This window comes from Papio anubis, chromosome 16 (genome assembly GCF_008728515.1).
Source record: "Papio anubis isolate 15944 chromosome 16, Panubis1.0, whole genome shotgun sequence".
NCBI lineage: Eukaryota > Metazoa > Chordata > Mammalia > Primates > Cercopithecidae > Papio > Papio anubis.
In genome coordinates, this window is record NC_044991.1 from 72,257,440 (window position 1) to 72,279,150 (window position 21,711).

The 21,711-nt window shown below is 37.8% G+C and overlaps 1 protein-coding gene across 3 annotated transcripts in view; it reads left to right on the plus strand.

Annotated features, from left to right (window-relative positions):
* The window catches only part of STK4 (serine/threonine kinase 4), a 116,003-nt gene that overhangs the window by 76,259 nt on the left and 18,033 nt on the right, over window positions 1-21,711 (plus strand). The window contains exon 11 of one of the 3 annotated variants that reach the window (XM_021944107.2): window positions 13,152-14,426. Coding sequence (XP_021799799.1) covers window positions 13,152-13,235 — 84 coding nt within the window. The 3' untranslated portion in view covers window positions 13,236-14,426. 3 annotated transcript variants of the gene reach the window in all.

Below are 21,711 nucleotides of genomic sequence, written 5' to 3' on the forward strand. Positions count from 1 at the left end.
AAATGTTGGTTCATTCAGTTACATGGATCTTCCAAATATTGGCACATTTCATTAAGCAATATAAAAAAAACCCCCACATTCCTTGAAGTTATGACCAGTTTCATCAGAAGAGTATCTAACGAAATGTAGGGAAGTTGTCAAGCTCACAGTGGTGGATTCAAGTTTTCCGGAATACTAATTTTCATTTGAAGGTTTGAATTTTATCATCAGCTACAACACTCTTAGTTGTTTTCCTTTGAGTGACAGACTCACTTTTTTCATTTCTGAGAAAATGTCTGCCAGATACCCAAGTCTGAATACTCACAATTTGTCATTTTTTTGTGTAAAAATGGTGCTCTGTGGAAAAAAGCAGCTGGTTGAGCTTGCAGCTCAATTGCACAAGTGCTTTGCTTCAAAATGACCATTGTATTTCAGTCACAACAGAAGTGCTATATGTGGACTTCCTGTTTCATCATAGATATTATTAAAAAGACATGAACTTTAATAAAATTAATCCTATTTTACTACTTCATCAAGGACATTCTTAAGGGTTTTTAAAAAACTGTAGCCAGTGACTGTAAAGAATGCAATAACTGCTAACACTGGTGCCACTCTTTTATTTATACTGAGGCTAACAGTTTTATCCCCCACTGCTTTTGTATGACCAGTGCAGATGTCAACACAGTAGAAAAGTCAAATAGTGTCTTAAGATTAATATTAAAATAGTTTGGTCTTACAGAGTCCCCTAAGAGTGTGTCAGGGATCTTCCAGGGGTCTGCAGGCCAGACTGAGAATTGCTGATCTAGAAACTTGATCAGAATCAGGTTCAATTTTTTTTTTGGCAAGGGTATTTCATAGGTGGTATGTATACTTCCATCAGAAGGTTCATAATATCTGGATATATGGTCATTTCTCTTTTTCTATTGTTAGAAACCAGTAAAGGTCTTTGTCTGGATGCCGTTTCATTAGAGGTTACTAAGTGGTGACATTTGATCATTTCTTCTCCATTTACCAATTGAAGTAAGAAGCATTTTGTTATTTAGATAATCTCAGGTACAATGTATATAGAAAAGACAGAATATGCACTTGATTTTTAAATTTTTATTAACATTTTCAAAATAATGTATTGGTTCCCTAGCATTCTCCAAAGATATAACCAGTGATTCTTTTTGTATCATAAATTCATAGATTTAAATATATTTGATCTGTTTCAATCCTTTCAACTCTTTCTTATGTTCAAATTGTTTCATCTTGATATAACCCCAGTAGTTACTTCTAAGTGTTTTATTGAAGTATGCTTTATATACTCCCTGGTAGTTAGTGAGAGCATCCTTGCTTTCTAGTATGATGAGGTGTGAGATGTTCCAGGATCGTCTTGCTTCAAACCTGGAAACAGACTTTTTTTTTTTTTTTTTTTAAAGCAACTCAGGTTTTTAAAATGGGAAATGGTAATTAGAGACCACAGTTTGGGTGCAAGTTGTGCTTATTGCAGTTAGGCCATTTTTTTCTAAGCCTTTTCATTGGATGAATCCAGAAAATGTGTTTATTACAAACTCATGCATTCTTCTGCCATTTCCAGTGTAGATTGAATGCTACTAGTTTTTTCCTTAACCACTTTCATCCTACATCTGTAATCCTTCCCCCCATGCCAAATATCTTGCCAGCAAATAATTACTCATTTGTTTTTCAATTCACAATAAATGTGAGCCTCAGAATAATAATACCAGTACTTCTAAAACAATACTGAAAACAGTTAAATATTTGTGTTGCAGCTTGTTGTCCTTAGGGACATCCCATATAGATGTACAATCAAATTATTATATGTTAGAGCTACTTGGAATAATTTCTATGTGGTTATGCCACAAACTCAGTTGGCTGATGGGTTTTTTGTTTCATTTTGTTTTTTGTTTGAGGTATTGCTTTTTATTGTTTTGCTTTATAGTTATATGAACTATATGGTTCCAAGGGCAAGTCTACAAAACAAAGTTGTTCCGATTTAGTTTCTATTCCTATCTCGTCTGTTTCCTCCTTTTTTTATGTTTGGGAGATATACATAGACACATGTGTGCATGCATGCATGCACAGACAAATACGGTATGTTTGTACTACCATTCTGAGATAACAGGAGTGTCCTATCCATACTTTTTTCTGTTTGTTTTTTGTTAATTATATATCCTAGAAATTACTCCATAGCCGTACATAGAAATAGTCCTCTTTCTTTTTTCCTGTGCTTAGTATTCTATTGTGAGGATGTATTGTAGTTTATTCTGCCAGTCCTCTGTTGATACACATTTAGGTTGTTTGCAACAGTTTTTAGGTTGATTGCTTCATAAACCTATTCATAAATAGGGAATGCAATTTTTTATGATTGTTTTGGTTTTTTCATGCTTTGTCAGTTTTGAGAAGCAAGTTACATGTTTTAACTGTGTTTAGCTTTTTTTTTTTTTTTTAACAGCAAGGAGTAGATTTATTCAGAGTCTCCCTCTGCCACATTTTAGTGCTGTTTGTATAAAGCAGCCCCTAAAACTCTAGTCATAACATCACATGTCACAGGAAGAGTGAGTAATCAATCTCCTGGCAAACATTGTTGGCATGCCCCAGGTATTAAAATGTTGCCAGGTGTTAACAACCTGGAGGCCTGGAATTCCTAATTGCTGTAATCAGAACCTGAAATTTTTAAAGTTTGAATCTCATTACAACCAAAGCCAGATTTGGTTCAGTTACTTTAATTTTTCTATAATTTGAAGTTAGAAAAGAAAAAGAAAAACAACTGTAACATCAGTGTTGTTTATTATTCATCAAGCAGGTTTCAATGGCTGAAATTTAAAATGTAAATTAGCTATTAATCTAGAAAGCACAGTTTTTAGTTTTCAGCTGAGATGAATGTGTTTTTCTTATTCCTGGATCTGTAGCCATGCCTTTGAATTATGATCTCATTCACTTAGACACGCATTTTTCACTCTTCTTCTTTTGAGCTGTTAAAGATATTTTCTTCTGTCTTTCTTCTCAGCTTTACCTCTTGTTTTTTTTCTTACATGAACTCTTTTTTTTTTTTTTTTGAGACGGAGTCTCACTCTGTCACCCAGGCTGGAGTGCAGTGGCCGGATCTCAGCTCACTGCAAGCTCCGCCTCCCGGGTTCACGCCATTCTCCAGCCTCAGCCTCCCGAGTAGCTGGGACTACAGGCGCCCGCCACCTCGCCCGGCTAGTTTTTTGTATTTCTTAATAGAGACGGGGTTTCACCGTGTTAGCCAGGATGGTCTCGATCTCCTGACCTCGTGATCCGCCCGTCTCGGCCTCCCAAAGTGCTGGGATTACAGGCTTGAGCCACCGCGCCCGGCCGCACATGAACTCTTGTCAATTCAGTAATCCTTATTCCTGGGACACGAAATGTTGAGAAGACAAAGGAGATTTATGCAAGTTTTCCCACTCTATCCAAAGAAAGGGTCTCTATTGGAACTCTTGAAAGTGATATTTGCTTTTGTAGCCCAGTGCCTTTGAAAGAAAAAACATGATGCAGAACTTTTCTCATTATCTAAGGTGTGTTCCTGGTGTCATTTCCCTCTCCCAACGGGACCACTTTTACCTAATACAAATCTGTATCCTCCACTACTCAAATGAAATACAACGCAACTGGCATCTTTTGTCTTTGATAACACATCTGCTCTAAGCACCAGTAATGCTGGAATGGAAAGCATGTTGCATTTCCTTTCTTCATTTCTCTGTTGGAGTTTGATGCTGATATTACTGAGATTTCTAATGGACAATATAGGGAGGAGAAGGCTGATTTATGGTAATTTATTGTACTGCTACTGAGAAAGAAACAACTCAGGGTATTGGCTCTATACATCCAGATTTTTTGACTGAAATGTTAGATTTTACTTTTTTTTCTTTTCTTTAAAATTTCCAGCTTTTAAGTTCAGGGGCACATGTGCAGGATGTGCAGGTTTGTTACATAGGTAAATGTGTGCCATGGTGGTTTATGGCACAGATCATGCCATTACTTAGGTATTAAGCCCAGCATCCATTAGCTATTTTTCCTGATGCTCTCCCTCCTCCCAAACCCCCCGCCTGTGACAGGCCCCAGCGTGTGTTGTTCCTCACCATGTGTCCACGTGTTCTTATCATTCAGCTCCCACTTATAAGTGAGAGCACACGGCATTTGGTTTTCTGTTCCTTGTTAGTTTGCTTAGGATAATCGCCTCCAGCTCCATCCAGATCCCTGCAAAGGACATTATCTCATTCCTTTTTATGGCTGCACAGTATTCCATGGTATATAAAGAACCTTATGTTCTTTATCCAGTCTATTGTTGGTGGGCATTTAGGTTGTTCATTACAGCACTATTCACAACAGCAAAGATTTTACATTTGTTTAGAAGACTTGATAAAGGTACCAAGTGTACTAAAGTGACGGTTCTTTTAGTGACGAAGCAGTAGGTTTGGTAGTTAGGATCATTGGAATCAGGGTTTCAGGGTTCAAATCCTGACTTCACCATTTGCTGAGCAGTTGTCGGCCACTTTCCTCTCCTCTCTGAGTTTCATTGTCCTTATCTGTAAAATGAAGTAATACTAGAACCCATAGGATACATTTTGAGTCTGTATGAGAGTTAAATGGAGTACTGCACATCAAGTGCCTGCAATATAATACAGATTGAGTATCCCAAATCTGGAATCCTGAAATGCTCTAAAATTTGAAACTTTTGAACACTCAAAGAAAGTGCTCATTGGAGCATTTCAAATTTCATATTTTTGGATTAGATATGGTCAACAGGTAAGTATAATGCAAATATTTCAAAATCCCCCAAAATCCAAAGTTTAAAACACTTCTGGTCCCAAACATTTTGGTTAAGGGATACTTCACCTGTAGTCACTTCATAAATGTCAGCTTTCCTCTCTCCTTCCACTTTCCCCTCCTTTCTTGTAACATCGTCCATGGAGTAAATTTCATTACCTAAACTTTTCTCCCAGTGATTTGCTATTGACTTCTGTTATAAAACCAGAGATACATTCCCAACCAATACTTGCTCCCAGAGGGACTGATCTAAAACTACTCTGAAACAAAGTAATTAAAACTATTGCTGCTTGGAAATTGATTACCGAAGTGGTCATAGGTATCAGTTGTAGAACTTCCTACTGCTTTCTTCCTTTCTTTTCCTTACATCGCTATACAATAATACAGCATTTCTTTCTACCCACCTCTCAAATAATGAACTGTTGAGGTTCAACGGAAATTTTCAAATATTGAAGTTCTGAAACTACTTCCCTTACAATAACACACTTCTACCAATAGATGCCACCCTTTCACTTCTTGAGTGCAGTCTCCCATGTGGCATTTCCTTACGGTAGAGCTTGCTGGCTGTGTAAAATGAATGATAAAATTACTGAACCAGGCCAGGTGAATGATGAAATTATTGAACCAGTGGCTTATGCCTATAATCCCAGCTTTTTAGGAGGCTGAGGTTGGAGATCACTTGAGCCCAGGAGTTCAAGGCCAGTCTGGGCAACATAGTGAGACCCCACCTCTACAAAAAAATAAAAGCACATTTTAAAAAGTTAGCCAGGCAGGGTGGCATGTACCTGTGGTCCCAACTACTCAGGTGGTTGAGGTGGGAGGCTTGCTTGAACCCGAGAGTATAAGGTTTGCAGTGAGCCGTGATTGTGCCACTGCACTCGAGTTAGGGCAACAGAGCAAGATATTGTCTCAAAAAAAAAAAAAAAAAGAAAAAAGAAAAAGAAAAAGAAAACAGTTACTGAATCACTTTAGAAATCTGACATTGTGTGAAGTGAGTTTCTTTGAAAATAGGGAAATCTTGTAACACAGACCAGTAGAATGAACATTACATTACATCAGAAGAAGGGTGAATGGCCCAGGCTTTAGCTGGAACCTTGGGTGAGTCACCCTTCTCTTTGAAGTTTAGTTTGTGGTCTGTAAAAATTAAATGTAATAGTACCTATCCTGCTTTTCCCACAGGGTTGGAGAAAGGATCAAATGAAATATATGTTGGGTTATTTGCACTAAGTTTACTTTCAGAATTTTGGTAGAATTTTATTAGCCAAGAATTATAAGGCCGTTGATGTTTATTTTTGGTTCATTGTGTATTAAGTATTATCACTTATTTTTATTTCACATTTTATTTTGCTATTACAAAAAAATTAGCTCTTCGAATGATGACACATAATTCAGAAGTGAGGAAGCCAAGGGAGCAGTTAAGCCTGGATATCTGGTATGACTTCGTTTGCTGATGATAGTAATTATTATCATCACTTTAGATTTAGGTAGCATTTAATATAGTTAAAGGTGCATTCATATTTTGTTCTTTTGTTTGGCAATGCTTACAGTGTTTCTGTGAGGTAGCAGGGTGGGGGTTCTTATCCTCTTAATAGTTTGAGGAAATGGAGCCCAGAGACATTTTACAAAGGCATCTTTCCTACTTCGTGCCAGAATCAGGTCTGGAACCCAAACCCGTAAGTGGCTTCCTGTCTCCATTCATTCGTAAGTGTGTGTGTTTTCTCACATGAAAAAAAAACAAAAACAAAAACTATGCTTACATATTAAATAACCAATGTTATAAATCAGGAAAAAGAATCTTCTTTCAAATAACATGTGATAGGGACTACAGTAACCAGGAAGAATGATTTCAGGTTTATTATATCTTCCTGGGAATTTCGTGACATTAGAGGAGTATTTTTTCTTAACTCAGAGTGTTTTTTTCATGCTTATTGAGAACACAATGCAGATTGATAAACTTTGTATTTCATTAATTGTTTATGCAAACAATTCTTCTTATTGGAGCAATTTAATTTGTACTTTCTTTTGCTGTTCTTATTTACTTTCTAATTATGGATTGTACAGTAATTTTGCTGTTGTCAGAAAATGTCATTTATTTTATTTTAGTTTTTTTGAGAAGGAGTCTCGCTCTGTCGCCCAGGCTGGAGTGCAGTGGCCCAATCTCGGCTTAGTGCAACCTCCACCTCCCGGGTTCAAATGATTCTCCTGCCTCAGACTCCTGAGTAGCTGAGATTACAGGCGCATACCACCATGCCTGGCTAAGTTTTATATTTTTAGTAGAGATGAGGTTTCACCATGTTGGCCAGGCTAGTCACGAACTCCTAACCTCAGGTAATCCGCCTGCCTCAGCCTCCCAGAGTGCTGCCTGGCCTAATTTGCTTTTCTTACTCCAGTATTAGATAATGAATATTTTTAGTAATCTTTATATTGGTTGCTCATTATCTTGTCTAATTTTAAATTTTATTGGCAGAGACACTTGGTCTCTTAAGACTACATTGTGGAATTTGAGAAGGAAATGATGAAAATATCAGTTATTTAATGCTTATTGTGTATTAGGTCCCTGTACATGTTTTGCATGGGTTATTTGAACTAAGTTTACTTTCAGAATTTTGTAGAATTTTATTTCCAATGATAAATAAATGCTTTGAGACACTAGGTGACCAGAGAGGCTAGGTGACCACCTCCCACCCTTGGCATGTGATTAATAAATGACAGACTATTATTTTTCTCAGAAGAATATACACTTGTTTGCATGAGAATGGTTATATATGTGCTGATGGTAAACATTTATCTAACTCAGATGCTGCATCTTTTCTTTCTCTTAACGTGTGCAGCCCTTAGCGAATTGCCATAGCATGCAGGTACTCAGAATGTATTATTTGATAATGTTATTTGATCTCATTGTGCACTCTTTGGAAAACTTTTTAAATCTCTTCAGATTTTCTTTTTGTAATATCTATTCATTTATGTGTATAGGAATATGTTAATTGGACTATAATTTCATAGATGTGGAATTTAGATTTCTTCCCTGCTTCTTTGGTAAAACTGTAGTAAAAACATTGATTGGAAATACAGTGTTGGGAATTCCCTTGATCGAATTGGATAAAGCATTTAGCAAAGTGCCTGTCATTCCTACTCTATTATTAATACGTGGGTTCCTTTTGGAGTGACGGCTTATTTATAGTGAAGGAGAGCAGTGGATTGGGAATCAGGTCTCAGCTCTGACTGTAACTAGCTTTATGTCCTTAAGTAAGCCACCTAACCTTTCTGGGAATGCGTCTCTCTCATAGGGCTCATATGAGCCTAAAATAAAGAGCTTTTGTAAAGTGTATAAAAGATGCTCAGTATATATAAGGTTCTTTTCCTGTTCTTTTAAAAGCAGAGAAATGCTTAGGACATCCAGGACACCAACATGGGCATCAAAGGCAGTCTAATATACCGACCAAGAGCAGATAGACTTGGATTCATTGCTGGTTTCATTATTTATGGGACCAGTAACTCTAGGCTTGTCACCAACCTAGAATGAAGACACTAATCATATTTACCTCTGAGTTATTGAGAAGATTAAATTTAAAAATGCTGTTAAAGTGCTTAGCAGAGTATCTGACACAGAGTAGGCATTCAGTAAATTTTCACGTGTAACACTTAGGGTGGGAGACGTGGATGAACTACCAGAAAAGGGAACGATACCGAAGTGGGCTGCCCCCAAAAAACGAAGGTAAAAGGAAGACCCACACTTATTTTACACTTTTATTGCAGGCCCTGCTAGTTCACACATAGTTTGCTTTGTGATTTTTTTTTTTTTTTTTTTTTTTTTTTTGGGGGACGGAGTCTTGTTCTGTTGCCCAGGCTGGAGTGCAGTGGCATGATCTTGGCTCACTGCAACCTCCACCTCCCAGTTTCAAGCGATTCTCCTGCCTCAGCCTCCCAAGTAGCTGGGACTACAGGTGCCTGCCACCACACCCGGCTAATTTTTGTATTTTTGGTAGAGACGGGGTTTCACCATGTTGGCCAGGCTGGTCTCGAACTCCTGACCTCAGGTGATCCATCCAGCTAGGCCTCCCAAAGTGCTGGAATTACACGCATGAGCCACTGCACCCGGCTGTGATATTTATTTTATACCTAAGATGAGCTTAATTGTGTTATGACTTTCTTGTTCCTAGGGTGAGCTTAATTCTGTTATGACTTTCTTGTTCCTAGGGTTTAAATATCAAGGATACTGACTGAAACATTGACAGACCTTTTGTGTTTTCTCTCATTGCTTCCCTTCTATGCCTGCCTGGAGGCTGTAAGTCCTGGAAGTTCCCACATAGATTTTTTTTTTTTTAAACAGGTTTATCCTGATGGTACATTTGTTAATGTAAAATAGCTCAAGTAACTGTTTGTGTGTATGTGTGAAAGCGACAGAGAGAGAGAGAGAGCTGATGGGATCCATCAGCTGCTGAGTGCACCCTTTTGTCTAGCAGAGTTCACATTACACAGAGCATTGAATCAGAGGGTGGCCAGCAGCTGGAGGGAGGGCAAACTTGAATCTACTTTATAGACCCACTGGTCACTTCCATTTGCCCTTTACTTAGGAGAAAATACACAGCAAAAACTGTTCTAGGATTTTGTAGCCTTTAGACATGGATGCATCTAGTTTAATAAATCTTAATGTAGTGTTATTAAAAATGAGGTAAAGTCAGAAAATTTTCTACCCCCTCCCAACTGTTCTTATTCCCAGATATGGCAGGACCAAGCATAAAGTTATTTTCACACGTTGGGAAGAAACGTTCTATTCCAATTTCAAGTGGAGGTTTTCCACTTTTGGAAGTGCTGCTGAGACTGCAATTATAAACTACAACTATTCTTTTAAAACAGTTCCTGGGATGAATTAAGATCTTGTGGTAAAAATACCATATACAATCTGTCACATTATCTGCGGAACTCTTCCCTATGCCAGCTTGGTCAGTGAGGGTAACAGCTGCCCAGAGTTCATTGCTAAAGGGATGTTTAACAATGGTACTGTGAATTCAGCACTTCATATTAGAATAGTGCGTGAGTTCCTGGTATTCGGTTAATAGAGTTTTACGTACAGTGATATAGAAAATATGTGATGCACAGGATTTCAGCTTTTTAAGAATTCTCACCACTTCTCCCATCTCAATTTTGTTATTGTGGAAAATGAAGATCCCACAGTAAAGCCAAGTGTGTAGTCCTCATTCCCTGACTTCTGGCTTTGTACTCCATCACTCTCCACTTCCTTCCCCTCCCCTGTCTACACTGTTCACCTGGGCCTAAACATGTCTGAAAGACTGCAGCCTCAAGGAAAGCTTCAAGTTAGACTAGATGACCTTTAAGGTTTTGTTAATCCTGAGAATCTGTTTGGCCACATCAGTGAACTCTTTTGTATCTACTCAAATGTGATAGAACAGACGAGCATTCAGAGTAAGAGGATCTTCCTAGGCTCGGTGCAGAGAGAACAGGCAGTAGTGCTGTCCCATGGCTATTGATTACACATCTCGCCCTGGGGGTGTGTGGGGACTGGGGAAGGGGGAACCAGTTTGGCCTGTGGCACTTGTGATTTTTATACTTTGAACTACTGAATGGGTCTGAGTTCTCCAGCTCTTCACAGATCCCACCACTTCCTGGTTGTTGTTTTATGACGGCCTGTTGAGCTTATTTCTGTTGTCTTTGCCAGTCTCTAAAAACATTTGTGTTTGTGATCTCTGATTTAACCAGTCTCCAGTTCACAGTCATTTAGGTAGCATTCAGCTTTTTAATATTAATAAATATTGCTTTAATAAGAACATCTTTGCATGGTGTATCCTTAGAATTAATTCCTGCAGTAGAATTATTGGGTCAACCTGTTTATAAATTTGAAATTTTGATATATATTGTTAAATTTCCCCATCGTTTATGGTATGTGAATTGTCACTTTATGTTATTTACCAAATTTTCCATGTAATTCTTATTTTCTTTATTGATTTTAAAGACTTCTTCAGTTGTCAAGTCAGGTTATGAGCCTTTTAATATATGTGGTAAAGATATTCTCCTAGAATATATTTTAAAGCTTTGTATAAGGTTTCTAACTTCAGACATTTAAATTTTTATATATTTTTATTTATTAGCTTTTTTTTGTGGTTTCTGGAATTTTATGTCATGTTTGAAAAAAGTTTTTCACATTCTAAGATTACAAAAGTATTAACCCCTACTTTGTTTTAGAATGTTCATTATGATTTTCTTTCTCAATATTTAATCTATCAGGTATTTGTCTTGGTGTTAAGAGTAAGGCAGCAATTGAGCTTTATATTTTTCTAACAACCCAGAATTTAAAAAAATACATAGTTAATTTAGAATTACCAAATCTTAATAGCTTATAGTATCTAAAAGTGGCTTGTTTTCACAGATAGAAAGTTTCCACTTCAAATGAGTTTTAATGTTTTTCGGGTTTTAAAACCTCTAGAAAGAAACTGAACAGAACACCATATTGGTTTTGGCATTAACCTTAATGCATCTCCAATAGGCTGATTCTACAGAATTTGATCCAAAGTACTTCTATGTCTTGATCCTTTTTTTGCCAAGCAAAATTGATTATTTCTAACCAAAAGGCCTTTAGTGCTAGACTGAAAGAAAAGTAAGGGGGTCCTCCTGTGCTGGTTGTACTTTACATAATTTGGCATCAAGTACAATGCTTTTTTTTTTTTCTCTTTAGTTTCTTTCTCTTCACTAGCCTCTGATGGTCCAGGCCTCTTGTTGCTGAGGGGCTTTTTGGGAGACAAATTCAAATCCTTTCTGTCTAGCTCATTGTTATTGTATCTTTTCGCGCTTTCCTTTTTTCATGGTAGTTCAGTAAGTGGTTGACGGTTATTACTAGCTTCTCTTGTACAGTGGGATTTAGCTGTGGGTTGATTTGTTGCGCTGGTATGTTTTCAACTGCGACAATGCATTTCTCTATCACATAGATTATCTTTGTAGCTTCATTAGAGGTGTTTTAGTTCCTCTTTTGAATATTTATCTGAGTATCTTAGTACCTTGGCAGTCCCACTATCCTAAATTATTATAGTGCCTTTTAAAGTAAATTTTGTCTTTGAGGCTTATGTTTAGGTCAGGCTTGCAGGCAGGGAGACAGATTATGCCCTTGTGGTTGAGAGGCATATAGTGGTTAAAACCACTGGAGTTATTCTGTTAGGGCTCACAGCCTATCTGCTCTACCTGTTACGTCACCCATCTAACCCTTGATTGTCTTATCTATCAAACATGGTAAAGTCATACCTCTCATAGGGCTGTTGTGAGTATCAAATGAGATACAGGTTGCGTCATCCCAAATCCGAAAATCCAAAATCCAAAGCACTTCTGGTCCCAGGCATCTTGGATAAGGGATACTAAATGCATGTAAAGCACCTTTAGGACAATGGTCCTTATTGCTGGCCTGCAATAAGCACTTAATAAATGTTATTATTTTCTTCTTTTTTGGTGTTGGTTTGCTCTTCTACAATGTTACTATTTTTTTAACCTTCTAGTTCTAAAAAAACACTGTCATTATAGAAAATTTAGAGACTGAAGAAAAGCTTAAAGAAGAAAATGTCTCTTACAACTCTTCCACTCCCCCAGCAATAATAATTACATTTTAACATTTCCTTCCAGTTTTTTATACTTAATATTATTTTACACAACTGAGATCATTCTACATGCATAATAAATCTTGATTTCTTTTCACTTAACATACCTTAAACATTTTCTCATATCATTAAAAACACTTGTGAAATAATTTTTAAGGGTTACATAATAGCCTATCACATTATATTCTTTTGGTTGATTTAATCATTCTCTTTTTACTTGGCATTTAACATTTAGTGCTTTTTTGGTTGGAGTTGGGTTGTTTTCAGGTCATTCTAATGTATTAAGCCAGGCTTTTTTCTTGTCAACAGGAGGTTTGGGGATTGAGTCTTTTTGTTTGTTTTTGTTGTTACGTTTTTTTGCCTGTTAAGTGTATGAATTAAGCTGGGGTTTTAACCATCAGCACCTGTGCTCTCAGACCACCACCCTTTCTGGACAATCTCCATGCTCTGCTTTTTAACCTTTTTCTGATGAGTTTGTTTTCTTCTGTGCTAGAAGAAAGATGAATGGAGACTATGATTGGTGTTTAGGTTTCTGACCCAGCAGTGCCGTGTGAATGCCCAGGAGCTAGCCAAGGTCAACACCACTGCCTGTTAATGGCCTTTTACTGAAGTAGTCATGCCGAGCAGTTTCTGGTGAGAAGACTATCCTAGATTGTTCTTGACAGGGTACACTATTTTTGTTTCAACTTCTTATTTTTCCTGTAAAGCTTGGTTTAAAGTATGTTGAGACTGAATTTATTTGTGCTTTGGAATATAATGAGATTTTGTGCTCCTTTCTTTCAGAAAACTAGCCAAGAACAGCAGTCTGAAAAAGACATATGTATCCAAAATTGCCAGGGAAACCTGCTGTGTAGATACGCTTTCTGAGAAACCACATGGCAAATGAATGTCATCTTTGTCTCAGAACCACAGTAGCCTGGTTCTGCTGGTGGATTGTGCTAGCGGATTTGAGCTTGGTTTTGAACTCAGTTATTGAAATGGCTTTGAGAGCAGGACTTAAATGCCTGTGGTTTGTGACCCCAAGAGGCTGCTTAAAACAGTATCAGCCTGTGTGAGCCTGAGACCGTTTTTCATTTCCTTTGTTTGGTTCGGAGACTGCTTGATCCATGGCTGCTTGGCAGGCTTCTTCTTTAACGTTCATTCTCATGGCCATTTATTCTCTGATATTAAACTACAGGATGATTTAAATCTCAACTACATGGAGAGAAAAAGAGGTGAGTCCAGACTGGCTCAGAAATGGATCCTAAGAACTACAATAAGTATCATAGCACCTTAACCCCTAGGAAGGGCTGTTCCAAGGTTACTTCTATGTGGCTTCACTGTAAGCACAGGTGACAAATGGGCATGTCTTAAATTCCTAGAAGCCATTGTCTCTCTCAATCAGCTGTTCCAACACTGTATCAGAGAATGATAAACTTTCAGGATTGAAAAGGATCTTAAAGGACATATTTTCCAGCTCTTGCTATATTTCCAACAAGAGGCATCATTTCACATTTGCTTGACTACCTCCAGTCATTTCTGAGAAGAGGGAATTCCACAAGTTGGAAGTAGTTCACATCATTGCTCAAAGCTCTGTGTAAAGATAGTAGGGTTTTTTGTTTTGTTTTGTTTTACTTTGTTTTTCGGCCAAAATTTGTCCCCAGGGAACTTCTATCCATGAAATTTTGATTACTTCTCACAGGAACTTTAGCAAAAGTTAGTTGGGATTATCTGGATTTTCCATTTTGCAGATAGAGAAAGCCACCATCTCTTTCCCCTAACTACTTAGTACTGTGGTAGCTTGGGTTGAGGAAAATTTGCCAGCTCATTGTTACAAAGGCAAGTCACTAAATCATGGCTTCTCTGTATGCTAACACTGCCCAGCATATAGGCTTTACTGCTGTCTGTGCTTCATTCTCTCTCTGTTTAGCTGAGAGAATGAGTGTGAAAGCACTTACCCAATAATAGTAGATGTTGGGTGACATTTCATTAGAAGTGCAGACTCCTGGCCAGGCGTGGGGTTCACACCTGTAATCCAAGGACTTTGAGAGGCCAAAGCGGGAAGATCCCTTGAGCCCAGGAGTTCGAGACCAGCCTGAGCAACATAGCTAGACTCTGTCTCTACAAAAAATTAAAAAATTAGCCAGGCATGGTGGTGCCTACCTGTAGTCCTAGCTACTCAAGAGGCTGAGGCAGGAGGGTCACTTGAGCCCAGGAGTTTGAGGCTGCAGTAAGCTATGATTGCACCACTGCACTCTAGCCTGGGTGACAGAGGGAGACCCTATCTTTTTTTTCTTTTTTTAAAAAAGGAAAAAGTACAGACTCCAGAGTCAGACAGAACCTGATTCAATTTTGATTTCAACCACTTGTGGGCTGTGTTAACCTCAATGGATTATATAATTCTTCAAACCTCAAATTCCCCATCTGTAGCACTGGGTTAATAATTACAGCTGTAAGATTTAATGAAGAGCAAATGAGATTAATACATGTAAAATACTTAATGTATGGCTGCTAATAATGAACAGTTAATGCTTAAAAAATTCTGGCTTTTATTATTGCTATTGTTACTATTCCTGTAATCACTGTACAACAAGGTCCCTTGAATCCTGCCCTCTCATCAAGGCAATACAGGCAAAGCTTAACCTGTCCCACATATCCTTGTGATTTCTCCTCTCCATAGGACTACCCTTGGTATTCATTTTCACCTGATTTACCAAGAATAGCAATATCAGCATCAAAAGAAGGGGTGGGGATGGGCATGCACACAATTTCTCTGGCCCCTGGATATCCCTGCTTCTCTTACATGGGGAGGTTTCAGGAGTGACCTCGGTATTCTGCCGTGTTGTCAGAACTGGAGGTTGGGCGTTAACTTTTTTTTCTTATTTTCCTGCCTTTAGGGAAAACACCTATATTCAAAAATATCATGGTTGTCTCTATTTTCAGAGATGGTTTCATCCTCTGTGGCTCTGTCATTTGAGTATGTGTTTTTAACAGTCTAGCTCATTCTACTTTGTTCTTGTGATCTAGATTTCTTAGTGGTCAGTTTTGTTTGGTTTCACTCCAGATTAATGCAGGTCTCTGCCACTTCCCAAGACATCTTAATTTCATGTACATTTTAAAATTTATTGGCATCAAGTTTTAGATTTTAAAATTTACGGTATCTGTATTTATAGCTTGCTTTTTCATTCCTGTTATTTGTTTCTTCTTTTTGGGGGGGGGTTGGGGATCAGTCTTATCAAAGTGTAATTTTTTTTAAGCCCAAACCAGCTTTTGGTTTTGTTGATCCTTGCTACTGCACGTTAACTTTTGCATTCATTAATTTATGTTCTTACATCTTTTTCTTCTTTCTGCTTTCTATGGGTTTATTTTTCTTTTCTTCACTTGGACAATTCAGCTTACTAATTTTTAATTATCTTTCTTTTCTTTTCCTTTCTTTTCCTTTTCCCTAAGACGGAGTCTTGCACTGTTGCCCAGGCTGGAGTGCAGTGGCGTGATCTTGGCTCACTGGCTGCAACCTCCGCCTCCCAGGTTCAAGCGATTCTCCTGTCTCAGCCTCCCGAGTAGCTGGGACTAGAGGTGCACACCACCATGCCTGGCTAATTTTTGTATTTTTAGTAGAGGTGGGGTTTCACCATGTTGGCCAGGCTGGTCTGGAACTCCTGACCTCATGATCTGCCTGCCTCGTCCTCCTAAAGTCCTGGGATTACAGGTGTGAGCCACCGCGCCCGGCCCAATTATCTTTCTTTTCGAACATACATTTAAGGCTGTAAAATTTCCTTTAAATATTATTTCAACTACCTTCCACAATTTTTGATATGTAATATTTTTTTTTTTGTAAAGTCAGGTTTGTTGAGGTTTAATTTATATGCTATAAAGCATCCTCCTTTTAAGTGTACAGTTGGATAAGTTTTAATAGAAATATACAGTTGTATAAATACCACCATAATCAAGCTATAGAACATTTCTAATATCCTATCAAGTTCCCTTATGCCCTGTGTTTTGTCCCTAAAGTTTTGTCTTTTCTAGGATGTCAGATGCATGGAATTGTGCAGTATATAGACTTTTGTGTTTGGCCTCATTCACTTAGCATACTGTTTTGAGATTTGTTCCTTTATTGCATATGTCTGGAGTTTGTTCCTTTTTATTGCTGAGTAGTTTCCATTATATAGATATTACCAGAATTTATCTGTTCACCACTAATTTATTTTCAGTGGGAGAAAATGAGAGTGTTTTAATTCTGCACTTGGACTGTAAATATCATCCAGACTTTTCTGGATTGGAAAGTATCTTGGCATTTCTCAAATATAAATATTTATTTAGGTTTTATCGTTTTGGAAGTTTTTCCATTAGTGGGCAAACATGAACTCATGTGTGTTCACTTGCACCCTTTCCTCCCTGTAGCAGTCTGGGTTCAGAGAGGAGATAGAAACCACACAGTAGGTTAAAGAAGGGAAGTTTAATATAATAAGTATTACCTATGATAAAAGAGTAACTATCAGATATGAAGAAACTCTGTAGGGTTCCCTAAGGCTGAGGACATATATCCAAGGAAGGACAAACTGCCAGGGCTTCAGACCTCATTGGAGAAGATGTGATTCAGCCCATGGAATCACAGGGGAGTTTGCTGGTTTGACAAGACTGGAGCTGATCCAAAGTCTCTGGGCAAGCCCTCGTTTACCCTCTGGAGTGCCGGCAGAGAGCAGGCCATCCAGTGGGTTACTGGCCATCCAGTGGGTAGTGGGGTCTGGGCCCACCTAGAACACAAGAGCCATGTGGAGGCTTTGGTGTCCGTGTCAGCTGAACTCCCAAAACGTTAGGGTAGGCTGAGCCTGCAAGGTCACAGAAAGACCATGTTCTAGGCTGTAGCTGGGCCACAGTGTTGATGGTCCTCACAGCCACATTGCCAGCTGTCATGCTGGATACTTAGGACAGCCTCTTCCTCCCAGTGCTCTACTGAGAAAACTTCATAGCACACGTTCTTCAGAGAAATGCTTATCACAGAGTGCATCTAGAAGGGTGCACTTGGATCTTAGAGGTAACACACTCTCCCTATTCTTTTAAAAATAAGTACTATCAAGTTGAGAGCAGTAATAACTATATGCTTGTACTATTAACAGTCAGACCCTTCATGAGGGGAAAAGAGTTTATGAAAATTAGAACTTGCATAGTTTTAAGTAACAAAGATATGTTTATAGACAAATAGAACTATACCTTCCCATGGGACCTGTATGTTATATACTAATCATGATATTGTCACTATTCTCCCCTCTCCCAATCATTGGAATCATAGATTCCAAGTTGTAAGTCAGACCTCAGATTGGAAGCACTTTCTTTCTTCAAGATGTTTGCTCATTATAGAAAACATTTAGGAAGCACATTTTAAAGAAGAGTTTTATACCAGAGAAGCTAAGTGTTTTTAACTCTGAGTCTAGACGAGCTTACTGCTAGGAATATGGTGTTTAAACCTTTCAAAATGAAAAACTAGGACACATGGTCTTTACAAAATTTTTTTCTGGTGTAGGAATTTATACACATTTGAGAAGTATTACCATGGCATAAATTAATTCACATTTGATTATACGAATTAAACAGTTGCCGAAAAGAATAAAGGACTATCCTAAAATATTTAAGCTATATATAAACTAATGCTTTTACAGAATAAGGATTAATCCCATCTTTTTTAGAGTCTTTAACCAGAAAAATGAGCAAATGATAAAAATTCATATTTAGCAGTTTGAAGGTCTTACACACACACACACACACACACACACATACACACACACACACACACACACACACACACACCCCTACCCCTATCTAGACCTAATTTATGTTTTTGACACTGTAGAGAGTTCAGGTCCTAAGACTTTATGGCCATTATAAAAAGATTCTGACATGCTTTGCAGAATTCTTGTCTGCTTTTGTTGCGGATTTTTTTTTTCTTTCAAAGGATTGCTTGAGAGGATATTTCTTTTTTGGGTATTTAGGTTGTGAATCTCTCACCCTTCATTACATGGGAGTACCTAGCAGTAAGGCTTACAGAATGTTATATACTTTCCAGAAACTGAGTGCTGTGTACTTGCAATCTTTTCCACTTTAAGAAAGCCCCAATTTTAAAAATTCGACCTGCAAAGTAGCTTACTTAGGGAATTTCTATTTGTATTCTTGACAAGTTTTCTGTAAGCATTTTTTTTCTTTTATGTGTTTAAAATTGGATCCTATTTAGTCTGAAGATGCGTTTTAAGACTGCATCTATTAAATAAAGTGAGATCAATTTGCATTTTAGCTTTCAAATTTTGCTTGGGATTCTTTGGGCTTTTTTTATTTGGCAGGAAGAGAGAGAAGAAGCTTGGCCTTTTTTGCTGTCTTGGAAATTTCCAGCCCAAGAAAGCATACAGAGGCATAGCTCGCAGGATTTCTTATGTGATTAGCTAGCTCTTTTCCTGAATTATTAAGCTGCATTAAAACAGCAGCTCAGTGCAGTTGGTGTTTTAGGTTTTCATACCTTCTGAAAGATTAATATTCCTACAAGAATGAGGTTACTTTTGATGCCTCCCTTTAGTGCTTTCAAACATCAAGAGCCTTGCATTCTTGTACTCTACCTTCTGTAGACATTTACAATTATTCTAGGAGGTGTAATGGGTGCTTACTAACTTCTTGAAAGTGTTTCTCTCACAGATTGGCTTCCTTAAGTGTGAAATTTATACACCAATTTAAAACTACAGTGTCCCCCTTGTCAATGGGGGAATATGTTCCAGGACCCCCACTGGACACCTGAAACCATAGATAGTACTGAACTCCATTGCTGTCAGTCAGAACATGTTTCTCTTCATGTCTTTCACCCACAAATTTAATGCCTTTTCTATCTTAACCAAGTGCTTATCACACAGCTGTGGTTGAAACTTTTGCTCCTTGAGGTATGACAGCAAAACTAGCATGTATTTCTTTTTCCTTCTTCACAGTATCATGGGTAGAAGATTCATTCTTACTGTAATCTTAGCAGCCTTAGTGTATGATTTTTTGTTATTAGCCAACAATGTTCATCTTTTCACTTAAAGGAAGCACATCATGGTTTCTCTTTAGCATGCGTGAATTGCCAGCATTACTACTCTTGCATTTTGGGTCTATTATTAAGTGAAATAGAGGTTTCCTTGAATGCAAGTACTGTGATGCGAATTCTGCAACAGTCCATTTGATAACCAGGGTGACTACTGAGTGATTGAGGGGTGAGTAGTATGTATAGCATGGTTATGCTGGACAAAGGGATGATTCACGTCCCAGGCGGGATAGAGCAGGATAGTGCAGGATTTCATCATGCCCCTCAGAATGGCACACAGTTAAAACTTAGGAATTGATTATTTCTGGAAGTTTCCATTTAATATTTTCAGACCTTGGTTGACTGTGGGTAACATAACTGCAGACAAGGGGGAATATAATGTACTCTTAAAATAGAATTTTTCTTTAAGAGCAATCATAAACAACCAGGACTGGAGTGAATCTTTTTCATTTTTTCCTTGTAACTTTATTGCAATTAGGATACTGAATTAGTTGCTCATTTTGATTTTGGTATGCATGGGTCAATTTTGAGTAATTGATATAACTTTTATTTAATGAACTTAAATTATCCTCTTAGGCTTGTGTATTGATTACATACTTTCAATGCTGAAAAGCCTAGTGTCTTATTGGTGCTTGAGAGAACCCAGTAAAAAGTCAGTATCATTTTCGAATAAAGGCTTAAAGATTAAGGATATATTTCTTTATTAAATATTTATTAAGAATTATTTTTTGCTGGCCTGCTCTCTGAAAATATATTAGATATAGTCTTTACTCTCAGATAGGTCCTACTTCAGTAAAAGAAAAAGATACAGGATTGAGAGAGGAGTTGGAGCTTGTGCTGAGCTGGAAGGTTGAATGGGCAGCAGCCCCCTAAGCAGAAGACAGAATTAGATCCAGCAGAAGCTTGGAGGTGTAAAAAAGCATGGCACCTGAAGGAATTGGGAGTTGTTGTTAGTATTACTGACAAATTAGCTCATAAGTCTTTTCGTTTATTTAACCTAATTTTATTAGTTCTCTGTATCCCAGATGTGTTACTTGATATAACCAAACTTGCATTTCATTTTTAAAAGTTAAAATTCAGACCTTTACTTGAATTAAAATGATCCCCTCTTCTCTGCACTATTAATGTATGACGAGATAAAGTTTTTTTTCCCCATAGACTCTGACCACGGGGATTCTTCCATCTGTCAATTCCTATAGCACATGTTGCCCTGACATGCAGTTGGCCAGACACACTAAGGTTCCTATCCTAATTCAACCACTTACAACCTCTGGGACCACAGGCAAATGCCTATATCTCTCTAAGCCTCCAGTGTCTGCCTCTGTAAAATGGGGGGTAAGAGTACTTATTTCTTGGACTGTTGTGAGGATTACTTGAGATAATGCATGTAAGGTGCTGAGCACAATGCCCAGCACATAGAGCTCAATTAAAAGTATCTCTAATTAATGTTAGTGATCATTAGCATTATACCCCAGACTCTAGCTTGTTTTCGTGACTTCCCTACCTCTTTTCTCTCCACAACTAGTGTGAAGGGAGCATGCCATATACTTTTTTTGTCCCATACTCACTCTTACTCACCCATACTCCTCTATCCCACATTGGTTCTGACACACTAGATGTAATGCTAGATATCAGCAAGTAAACCTTGGAGGATAGGAAAGTTTCTGATGGGTTCTTGCTATGGAGAGTCAAGGTCAAGATGGCAGGGAAAAAAAAATCTGTGTTTGGTCAAAACTGTATTACCTTTGGCCAAAGGCTATTATAAAACTCACAGAACAAAAACAAAACAAAACCGGTGCCTTGTGAATTCCAGAGTAAGTTGTAAAAGCTCATGCCAGAATAGTGTTGGAATAAATTCTAAGCATGCAAAATACTACTTTAAGAATTTTGTCCTGTAAATTTAAGAATGGTTTTTAATTACAGTAGCTCCCAAACCTTAACTGTGGTTTTGCTTTCCATGGCTTCAGTTACCCACAGCCACCAAATATGAAATAGAAAATTCCAGAAATAAACAGTTCATGAGTTTTAAATCATGCGTCATCCTGAGTAGTGTGATGAAACCTTGTGCCATCCTGCTCCATCCTGCCTGGGACATGAATCATTGCTCTGTTCAGCATATCCACTCTGTTGCACCCATTAGTCACTTAGTAGACATCTTGGTTATCATAAAGACTGTTGTGGTATTGGTATTACGGTGCTTGTGTTTAAGTAACCCTTATTTTATTTTTAGTATGGAAGTTTTTTTTTTTTTTTTACTTTTATTTTAGGTTCAGGGGTACATGTGCAGTTTTTTACATAGGTAAACTG